Source organism: Nicotiana tomentosiformis, chromosome 1 (genome assembly GCF_000390325.3).
Source record: "Nicotiana tomentosiformis chromosome 1, ASM39032v3, whole genome shotgun sequence".
Lineage (NCBI taxonomy): Eukaryota > Viridiplantae > Streptophyta > Magnoliopsida > Solanales > Solanaceae > Nicotiana > Nicotiana tomentosiformis.
In genome coordinates, this window is record NC_090812.1 from 84,576,152 (window position 1) to 84,587,630 (window position 11,479).

Here is an 11,479-nt window from a genome sequence, read left to right on the forward strand (position 1 = left end):
AAGATTGGAATGCGGAGACTCAAATATTTGAAACAAAATTTTTATCGGGAGGAGTAAAATATGCGATGTGCTCTTTTTTCATTACTAAGTTTTTTTTCTACAAGGTTTTCCTTATAATGCGTATTACTAAATATGTGTACTCTTTTTCCTTCACTAGGATTTTTTCCCATAGGGTTTTTTTCGAGTAAGGTTTTAACGAGGCACAATACCTTTTAATGAATATCCAAGGGGGAGTGTTATGAAAATAATTATATTGTGGATGTTCATTTATTACTTTGCTATAGATAATCTTTCTGAAAAAGATTATCTATTTTAAAGTTTATCTATAAGAAACTGATGCAGGCAGGTTGCAAACAGCTCAATGAAATGATTTGCAGCAGCTTCTTATTAAACAGGTAGGTTGCAAGCAGCTCATACAGACAGCTTAGTTAAAGAAAAATCTTGCAGTTGCTTCCTGAAAAGTCTCGCAACTGCTTTCTTTCTTCTATAAATAGAGAAATTTTCGATTCATTATGTACATAAATTTAAAGTTTGAATAATAAATCAGTTTATTCCTTTGCTCTCGAGTGTATTTTTACTTATACGAGGTTTCGTAAGAGGTTTCCCGTCATATCGACAAGGCAGTTAGAAAGCGGTAGGGGAATATTATGGCTACCTAGTACCTAGGCAAACTTGATTTTGCCGCCTCTGCTGCTTCTTCTTCTTCTTCTTCTGTGCCACGTGTGCTACGGTACCCGCCTTCATTGCCTCGTTTTCCGGCGGCACCCCATCTCGCAACCGCCCGCCGACGCACCAGCTATCAGTAATTAATTTCACCTTTACTACTACTTTTTCTGTTTGTTACTGCCTTAACCATATCGGAAGTAATTCCCCCTTTCGCTACTTACTATTCCACTCACACTCGACTCTTTCTTCATACTGCCGTCTAGCTTTTATTATGGAGTATGGGCATAGCTGGGGGTGGTAGAATAAGAATTAGTACGAGTTTTTGTTGAGGGTTCGGTTCGCCTTTTGTTTCTCTGTTTCTTCTGATTACTGAATTTAAGGGGACAAAAAAAATACCCTTTTGCATTTTACTGAAGAAATCATCATAGTTTTTAATTATCACAAAGAAAGAAAAAAGTTGCCACCCTACATTTTTGTGATGGATATCATCCTAATTTGCAAGTCATCAAAAAGAAAAGTAAAAGTTAACATCTTGCTTAGAATTTTACGCTTTAGGGGCTTAGAGCTTCAGGTATCAGCTGTTTTTCAATGTTCTGAAAACTGTACCATTTGTCCTGTCCTTGCATATCAACCTGTTTTTTCCTTCTTATTCTGTTACTGTTGTTAGGTTATAAGGTTCTTCATAAGTTTCCTGATTGGAAAGAAAGGAAAAGCCAACAAAAAGATAGTGCATGTTTTAGGATTGAACACTTAACAATGTTTTTCTCAATTTTCCAAGTTAAAGTGCCCCCTCCCCCCTTCTATGTATTTCTCTCTCCAGTTGCTTATTCATTCTTAAATTTCTGTATGATTATCAGATTCATTGACATTGATAGTGAAGTGAGGGAGGCTAAGTGATAAAAATGACAGCTGCACAATTGACTAGTAAGGCGATATATAATGGGTTTGCTGAATTGGAAGTGAAAGAGGAAATATCCAAAATCTGCTCGTTAAGATATTCGCATCGGGGTCGTAATTCCTTTTCAAGAGTCAGTCAGAATAGCTTGGGATATGTTTATGGTAGCAACAATTGTTCATTATCTATTGAAAGAAGCAAACGTTTTTTAACTCCACCTGTCATTTGCCCAAGGACGCGGAAATTTTTAAGGTTCCGTAATAAGCTCAGTTCAGAGAGTGGTGCAGAAGCTTCTGATTCACGGGATACTACTGCTGTAAAGGGAAATGATTATCTTACAAGCTCGATCGGAGAAGTTTTGTAAGACCCTGGTCTCACTTCAGTTTTCTGCATTCTAGCTTTTTCCTGATGATAGGCAGAATTTAGGTATTGGTCGTATTAGCAGTCATTCCCCATTGTTGTGTGCATTTATAAGTTGTCTTTCACTGAATCCCTTGTCGGGGTCACTTCTTGAATATCTGTGTCTAACTCAGAGCGCGCGTTTCTGTGACTATTAAGTATTGTCTAATTAAGATGCTAGTTAGAATTTGAAAAATAAATCTCAACTAGATATTTTCCTGAGGTAGATTCTTGCAAATGAGTATCTTAGTAGTCTCTGCCAATTACATTGTTAATAGTGTGAAATAGTTGATGCTTTACAAAGCTTCTTGACATTGAAGTGGGCTGCTCGGAAAAGAGAACTCGGTGCTTCCCCTGATGATGTGTCGCAGCACTAACAGAAGTGCACTTTGTTACATCTTATTAAACTTTCATATTACCAATATATCTAGCTTTGGGCTTTCCATTCATGCCGCATGAAAATATTTGCAGTGTTATAACAGGTTATTACCTGTCCAAGATCTTTGTACTTTTGTGAACTTTGGTATCTCAAGTAGTAGAAGGCTCTCCTAGAATGGGCAAGGACAGTGAGTTGTTTGGCTTAATTGCCTGGGTTTGGGAACTCTAGCATCTAAATAAAACATTGGAGTTATGCAGCTCTCACATTTCTTCTCTCTGTGCATACACAGTTTTTTTTTTTGACAAAGGTAACAGTTATGTATTATAAAAAAAGAAACCCAGCACAAAGGTTGTGCTGGTAACCATTTACAGATTCCAAAAGAAGCAAAAACCTATCCTTGTTCTTCTTACAAGGATTCTATGATGTCTAAAATCGATTCTTCATCATTCACATAATTTTCTTTACACCAAAAATGAAACAACAAGATACAGTTCATCTTTAACTTCTGAATAGGACTGCTTCTGTCTTCAAAACACCTGGCATTCCTTTCCTTCCAAACTATCCACCATATGCACACTGGGATCAAATTCCACCAGGTTTTTTGCCTTACACTGCCCTCCTGATTATGCCAGTATCTCAGTAAATCTGTTGTGGTTTTTGGCATAGTCCACCTAAGTCCAATCATGCTGAGAAAAAGTTGCCACAACTGGGAAGTAACTCTACAGTGCAGAAACAAATGGCTATTGCTTTCTGAATCTGTAGAGCACAGATAGCATCTGGAGCTCAGTTGAAATCCTCTTTTCATTAGGTTCTCATGAGTTAGATAGGCCTGCTTAGCAACTAACCATGAAAAGCATACCACTTTGAAGGAGCCTTGGTTTTCCAAATTTGTTTCCAAGGCCAATTGTTGTCTCCCTGTGATTGTTTCCCGATAGTAAGGTGTAAGCTGATTTGACTGTGATTGTCTTCTTGCTAGTCCCCTTCCATATCAAAGAGTCTGTTGTAGTTGTTGTGCCCTGAAATAACTCCAAATGCCTCAATAGCTCAGCTACTCTGTCCATTTCCTAGTCATTTAGAGACCTTCTGGGATTGAAGTTCCACCCCTGCTGACCCCACATCTCCCCAATTGTTGCTTCAGAACTGGATAGTAAGTTGTGTAAGTCAGGAAATAAATCTTTGAGAGGACCGTGCCCAATCCAATTGTCATGCCAGAAAGAAATTCTACTGCCATCACCAATATTGAAGCCACAGTGGGTGATGAAATTGGGCCAAAGAGATCTGATAGCTCTCCAATTACTAATTCCAAAAGTAGCTTTCACATTTTTGGTGCACCAATGGGATAACTGGCCATACACAGTTTTTCCCCCCTAAATGTAACTATTGCAGAGGTTAGGTTCGTTGATGAAACTTAGAGATCTTAACTGAATCTAGTACGTATTCTAAACTTTGAATAGGCCATAATGTGGACTACATCCATTTTTTTATGTTTGTCTGCCACGGGGTGGGGCAAGAGGTGGGAGGGAGGGGTTTTAGAGTCTTTTCTATAAACAGATGTTTAGCATATTAATTGCCTTTGTAGATTTTATGGCTAGCTACAATACATATTTAGGTTATAAATTAATTCTTGGCAAAGTGGCTGCATTACTAATTTGCCTTTTCGATAATTTTCAAGTCAGATCAAGTTGCTACTCCTCATCGTTTTGGTGACATCACGATCATAGTTTTTTTGTTTAATTTTGGTTGTACTGGCAAATATTGTGACAAGTATGAATATTTTACCCTCCACATCCCTTTGCTGATCTAGGTTTCTTTTCCCCCTTCCTTTTGTCACTTTCAGTGAGTTGAATGAGACTGTTCCCATAACAGAAAATGTCGAAAGTGACTCAACAGAGGCTCCTACAAGTTCATCTCGATCTTCCGAGGTCAGGCGTGAGCTTGTGATGCTGTCTTTACCAGCAATTGCTGGACAGGCCATTGACCCTTTGGTACAATTAATGGAGACTGCTTATATTGGGCGCCTGGGTAAGGTGGAAATTTTACACATTAAGCGTTTTTGGAACTTATGCTTATTTAATTGAATTTTACAATCTCCTGAGATCACAGATGAATTGGTATAAACAACCTCCTATTGTTGTGGGTGGGGTGGGGGGTGGGGTGGGGGGGGGACTACCTTTTAGTAGAGCCTGATATTTGAGGATCTTATGTTAGCAATGAGCCTTAATTCTGGTAGCTGGAGTTGATGGTGGTAGTTCAACATATTGGGATCAGTAGTTTGTCTAGCTAGTTGTCATGGTCCTGCATAATGCATTGTGTTTGAATCGATTTCACATATATATCTTAACTATCTATTGTGGCTTTCAGATGTACTTTAGTCTCTATACTGTTAAAATGCATGCCATCCTTCATCTTGTGGAGTAGAAGAAAATAATGTTTTCTTTGCTGTTTTCCTACTTAGAGTACTTTTAATATTTTTGTAGTGTATTATCTGAGTTCAGGTAATGTATATCAGTCGAAATCATCTTTCCTTCTCTTTTCCTTTCTTGATGGGACGGGGTGGGATAGAGTTTTCTTTTAATGTCTTTGTTCCCTCTCAGTGTTCTTTAAAAGGAATTTGATTTTCTTCACTATGTCCAGTTTTCACTGGACTTGGGTCTTTTGGTTTCTTCCAATTTTCCTTTTTGAGGGATACCATGATGGGGTGGAGGAAGTGTTGGTTTCTCTATGTTTACTGTTACTCTCGTGGAACTTAAGAATTGTTTTTGTTTTACAGGTTCAGTGGAGTTAGCTTCAGCGGGTGTCTCCATATCAGTTTTTAACATCATTTCAAAGCTATTTAATGTTCCTCTACTTAGTGTTGCTACATCTTTTGTGGCTGAAGACATTGCCAAGAATGCGACCAAAGTTTACATGTCAGGTAGATGTTGTATTATTTTGTTGTCATTCCTTGCATTGTAATTGCTTAGGCATTCAACTGACCTAGAGTTGAGGGTCCTACTAAGTGCTTTATGATTCGTGCTCTGACTTTTATCACACACATTTATCTTTATGTTGTGCAGAGGAGGCAGAAGGCACCAATGGTAGACTTCCCATAGGGGTAGCAGAAAGGCATCAGTTTTCTTCTGTGTCTACAGCATTATTTTTAGCAGTTGGCATTGGCATCATTGAAGCTTTGGCTTTGGCTTTGGGATCTGAACTACTTCTTGGTTTGATGGGCATATCATCTGTATGACGGCAAATTTATTTTGTCCCTTCCCTGTTTTCCCTCTGGGTTTCTTTGTTTTTGTGCTTGCTTTCATTCTATGAAGTATGTATCCAGAGCATCAGTACACATAGTATCATGAAGAAGGAAAAAAGCGTTAAAGTAAGGCTCATGAGAGGCCATTTCTAGATACATGCTTCTATAACGCCTCATCCTGGCTAATCTAGAACTGATATAACCTTTATGGTTATTTTTCAGTAACAGTATTTGTTTGTTTTTGTCTGTGTGACGTCTTTTTATTTTCATTTTTTTCCGGGAGGTATGGGCCCTTAATAGGGAAAGCAGAAGCAAAATGAGGGGCAGACCTTTATGAAATTTGTACTATACACCACTTGGGTGCAGAATGAAGATGCAATCATTAGGCTAGGTTGCAACTTCAATATCAACCTGTGCAACTTGATGATGTCTACTAATAATCTGATAGTGTGAACAATAATATTGAATTCCCTAATCAAGGAACATAATAATGTTGTCTCAGTTTTTCATTTAGTGAACTCACATTCGCAAATTGAGTTGTTTTTGTTATTTTGATAATCTTAGTTAGTACAACAGTTGTAATTCTTGACAAAGAGAGACCAGGTTTCTTCTTAGCATAACTAGATTCCCATATGGTTTGGAGGAGAAAAACTCCTGATGACCTCTAAAGCAATGTTTTGGGGTAGGAAACTGCGAAAACAGTTACTTGTGGGTTATAAAATATTTCATTGCAATTATCTTCTAGTGCATGCAAGCCCCTCAATGCACAGTTTTGTATGTGTACGTACATAAAGATTTTCCTATGAGTTCTTACTAAGAAAACTGTTTTGTTTATAGACTTCACCTATGAGAGCTCCAGCAAAAAGATTCCTTTCTCTGCGTGCTCTTGGTGCTCCTGCATTTGTAGTTTCCTTGGCCCTTCAAGGCATATTCCGTGGATTTAAGGATACAAAGACTCCAGTCTTCTGTTTAGGCAAGTCTTGAATCCGTTGCTGTTCAAGTGATAATAGTGCTTGCCAAAGATTCTTTCTGCTGGTTTGATTTTTGCAGTTTTGACATATATATTCCAGCTTCTAGGTATCAGTCCATAGAAGCTTCCCTAGTTAAGGGTGGTTCTTGCAGGAATAGGGAAGCAGACAGTTTATGAGTACCTATTTATCTTTTAAGTTGATAGTTGGATCATTATTAGTTAAATTGTATGGTTCTTTTGTGAACACTGCAAGTCGGGGTTATTCTCTCTTAAGAAATCTGCATGCCTGAGTTTCAGGAATTATACCAATTAGTGGAGTGAGTGCTACTACTTCACTGAGAGGATAAATAGACTACCCAATTTATCTCCAAAAGGAGCTATATAAAAACCAACAGGATTATCGTCCAGGCTGAGCTAATCTTTCTTGACAATATGATATAAACGGAGGGAGTAAAATCTAATGCAACGAGAAACTTATCGAGTCCCATATCTAGTCGCTCTTTTGATTGTGAAAGGAGTACTATCTAATCGATGTTTATAGTTACAGAAAGTAATTTGATAGTGAAAAAGGATCTTATGTAAGTGTCCTACGTGACAGATGTCAAAAAGATAAGGTTTCCACTCCTTAAAGTTGTTTGTTAATGCAATTTTATGAATTAACAGTGTGATTCTTTTGTCCTTCCTTGATATGTTAATGGAGCTAAAGTCATACCTTTGTATTGATGTTACATATTAATTTGTGCAGGCATTGGAAACTTTATAGCTATATTTTTGTTTCCCTTACTTATGTATCATTTCGGCTTGGGTGTATCCGGAGCTGCCATATCCACTGTCATTTCACAGTATGTACTTCTCATTGCTCGTTCTAATCATGTTTGCTTTTCTTGTCCACTCTCTATTAGTTTTTTATCAAGTCTCTATATCTTAATATGAATGAATTACTTATGTGCTTCGATTTTTCTAGATACCTGGTGGCCTTTTCTATGATCTGGTATTTAAATCAGAGAGTGATATTATTACCGCCACGATTTGGGGAGCTGCAATTTGGTGGCTATTTAAAATCTGGTGAGTGTTTATTCTTGAGATGGGTATTCCAGGATTAGTCCTATTTGAAACACAAACTCGCCTTTTTGCTTGTACCACAACAATCTCTCCATGCTTGTAGCATTTCATGTCTGTGTATTTTTCATGGCAGTTAAAGAGTTCATCTGATTTTGTAATTTGTATTTGTGTTGCCTTAGGTGGTTTCCTCATTGGAAGAACACTTTCTGTCCTTTTCACAATGACACTTGCTACATCAATGGCTGCCCGTCAAGGTGCTGTAGCGATGGCTGCTCATCAAATATGCTTACAAGTTTGGTTAGCTGTCTCCCTCCTCACAGATGCACTGGCTGCATCTGCACAGGTAAATTGGATATAAATGAAATTATTTTATCCCGTCTGATATGGTTCTGATTCTCCTCGTAACTTCTTTCTTCTCATGTATCTCCTATATCGGAACCTTTCTTGTTTTTGTGCATGTATGTTGCTTCACTGTACTTGCCTCTATTCTTTTTCTTGTTTAGCAAAAAAACCATGTTCGACTTGGCAACAACTTTGGGTGCTTATCGAAGCTTTCGAAGAATATATATCAGATGACATATTATTGGATTTGACCAGTTATAGTTGTCATACATCTTATCACGCTTTTCTCAATTTGACGCAACTATTCCTACTTTGTTTCCAGGCATTGATTGCTAGTTATTTATCAAAAGGCGATTACGTGGTAGTAACCGAAATTACACACTATGTGCTAAAGGTTTGTACTTCCTTTTTTTATCCTGCAAGTTGTGAGACGCTCTACGCTAATTTAATATCGGATTGGACTCATAATTTGCAGATAGGGCTACTTGCTGGTGTGTTTTTGGCAGCTGCATTAGGTGTTTCTTTTGGCTCTTTATCTACTTTATTTACCAAGGATGCTGAAGTGTTAGCTGTGGTTAGTACAGGTGTATTGGTATGTCTCTATACCATTTGGGGAATCTTTCGTTAAAATTGTCGATTTAACATATTTTTCTTATCTTTAACTGATTTTCTGAAGAGTGTGGTTATTGCTAATTAACTAAGTTCAAAACTTAAAATTGCTGCAGTTTGTCAGTGCCAGTCAACCAATAAATGCTCTTGCCTTTATCTTTGATGGCCTCCATTATGGTGTTTCAGACTTCCCTTATGCAGCTCGCTCCATGGTAAGTTTGTAGTGCATTATGATATTAATGCTTACCAAGTATATATTTACACCACGTAAAATCCCTCTTTTAATTCTGCATAAAGATGCTGGTGGGGGCAATATCATCGGGATTTCTGCTTTTTGCTCCTAGACATCTTGGTCTTCCTGGTGTTTGGTTGGGCTTGACCCTGTTCATGGGATTACGCATGATGGCTGGGATTATCAGGTAATGGATATCTTCCATCTTCCTCCCTTTCGCATGCAAACTAAAACTGCATTTTATGGATTTAAGTATGTGGGTCCATGTTTTTCCTGGACAAGATTCTTCTGATGCTCTGTATATTGTTCCTTGTTTGTGGTCTGAGAGGTATTTTCCATTGATTCAGCAATAAATGTTGTTGTTTTAATTGGAGGCTGGAGGTGCTTACTGTCAGATATCCATATTTGTTACAGGAATTCTAGATAAGCAGTGCTTTTGTTAGTGTGTTTGTAGTTTGAGTAACTGAAGTCTTTGAGATTCTTGTAATATTATATACTTTATCACAAGGTATTTTTGCATTCAGGTTACTGTCAAAGAAAAGTCCTTGGTGGTTTCTGCATTGTGACATTAATGAAGCCAAGGTGAGTAGATTTCTCATTTCATAGGTATAACAACTAAGTTTTCCTTAAAAGTTTTTATGGAACTTCTTTATTCCCTGGAAAAACAGTTCCTAAATTATTGTCCCTGCATGACAATTCCTGTATTATAATAGTTCCAAAACTAATCATTTAGGACACCCCTAAAAATATATGATAACCTTGCTTTCGGATGAATTGAACCTAGAACCTCGAAGCCATAGTAATGTCTGCCAAATGGCATAGTAGGTGCAGTTTTGAAGTGGTCTGCTATTTTAGTGCTAAAGCAGTGAATATGTTTCCTGAAAAAGATGATGTGAATGTTTACCCGTGTTAATAATTTTAACTGAATACTTGGTAAATTGAAGTGAAGCAATAAGATGCTTTATATCTACTGGGAAAAAAATATTATTGTCAATTTTGAACTACAGAAATCCTCTTAGAATATAATAACCCATTGGCTTTTTTCATAATTTATTTTAGGTTTACCTTGTCCAAGATTATTAATATGAAATTTGTAAGATAGTCTAGTTCTGCTATTAAGTTGATAAAATTATTTGCTGGTTATTAATTATCTTATTCCGCATTCTCTTTCAGGTAATTAGTTGAGTGGATTCGATTTTCAAGCCTTCTTTGAAACTTATATAAACCTCCTTTTCATATGCTTGATCAACTATCGTTGTTGGATGAGCCTTTTCCTCTAAAAATAGGATTACTGAGCCTCTTTCCTTCAGGGATACTTGCTCACATAGTTATTGCTCTTTTTCTTTTGCTTCCACTATCTTTTTTTGTGGCTCCTATCTTTAGATAGGTTTATACAACTACGGAACAAGTGTACATTGAATTATTTACACTACTTCCCTATGTAAATATGTTGGGCAATATGTTGGATTCTATAATGTTGGGCATCTTGGTTTAAGGAGGCAGCTTGCTGGAACGGAAAGGAATGAAAAAGTTAATTAGCATATCTTGAATTTACTCTCTAGAGTCATTCCTTTAGTTTCTTGAGGTCAATCAATCCCTTTAAGGTCTTGCAAACTTTGTAGCGGAATTATCTTTTCTACAACTTTTTATTAGCAAGACTTTGGATGTATACAAGCTTCGGGGCGTTTTAATTTAATGTTTAAATGTCTATGTTAGTCTAGCTTCTGATTCTTATACCAGCTGCTTGTCATAGATGCCGAGAGATGATTATTGTTGCATAATCTTTCTGCCGAGCTTCTTAAAGTTTTGCCTAGATTAAGAAGAAGAGTATGTATGAATGTCAAGCTGATGTATAAAGCTTTCAGCCCAAATTAGGAAGATCTATAGTGTTTCGAGCAAGTCTCACTTGTCGGCCTTAAATAAGAAAAATCACGCAGCAGAATGTAAGAAAAGCAACAAATTAAAGGGAAATCTTGAATTAGCCGGCGTAGTCCGACGGACCATAAGGTTCGAACCACTCCGCCACGAGACCCTTTATCCTCTTAGGATTCCAACCCATGTCCCAAATATGCAATGCACCAAAGCATGATCTCCTGTAGTACTTGTTGCTGTATCTTTTCTTGTATTTATCCCATTCTGCTATGTCTTTCTCCATCGCCTTGACATTAGGTAGTTTAAACTTCCCATCAAGAAGCTCTGCCAGCCATCGACACCTTATTTCTCAAGTGTATAGGTTTGCCACGCTTTCTGAGAATCCAATTATTGCCAGCTGTGGTGTTTTGGGATGAATGCATTCCCTGATAATAATAATAACAATCCAGAATGTTATATGACAATTAGACACATGGTTAGTTTAGTTCCAAATATACGAAACTAATACAACGTTTGATTTTCCTATTAACTAAATTTTGCATAAGTTATGTATACGGAATTTAATAATGAAAACTAAACTCTGTATTATTGGTTTTGATAAAACTAATCATATGCAAATTCATGTATTATTTTATAAGGGAAAGGTGTATACGTGGAGTATGAGCATAGTGTTTAATTCAGGTCATGAGGTAACAATTCCGCTATTATTAGTTATCGCATAAACAAGTGCTACATTATTATTCACTGCATAAACAATCCTTTCATCCCAAAGAATGTAAGGCTTTTAATTACGTACCTATAGAGAGGAACTGCAGAAT

General features: G+C 37.1%; 1 protein-coding gene across 3 annotated transcripts; it reads left to right on the forward strand.

Annotated features, from left to right (window-relative positions):
* The first annotated feature begins 595 nt into the window (after window positions 1–595).
* Window positions 596–10,339, forward strand: LOC104112964 (protein DETOXIFICATION 45, chloroplastic). 3 transcript variants are annotated; one of them, XM_009623016.4, is made up of 15 exons: window positions 596–802; window positions 1,524–1,921; window positions 4,177–4,361; window positions 5,110–5,253; window positions 5,396–5,562; window positions 6,412–6,547; window positions 7,290–7,386; window positions 7,509–7,609; window positions 7,786–7,949; window positions 8,271–8,342; window positions 8,424–8,540; window positions 8,674–8,769; window positions 8,855–8,976; window positions 9,314–9,371; window positions 9,963–10,339. In XM_009623016.4, exons 2-15 carry the CDS (start codon window positions 1,569–1,571, stop codon window positions 9,972–9,974), a joined length of 1,824 nt encoding a protein of 607 aa, XP_009621311.1. In that variant the 5' UTR covers window positions 596–802; window positions 1,524–1,568; the 3' UTR covers window positions 9,975–10,339. The 3 variants fall into 3 exon arrangements, with proteins under 3 accessions (XP_009621311.1, XP_070042563.1, XP_070042560.1); XM_070186462.1 differs by lacking the exon at window positions 596–802 and adding an exon at window positions 978–997; XM_070186459.1 differs by lacking the exon at window positions 596–802 and adding an exon at window positions 1,080–1,237.
* The last annotated feature ends 1,140 nt before the right edge of the window (window positions 10,340–11,479 follow it).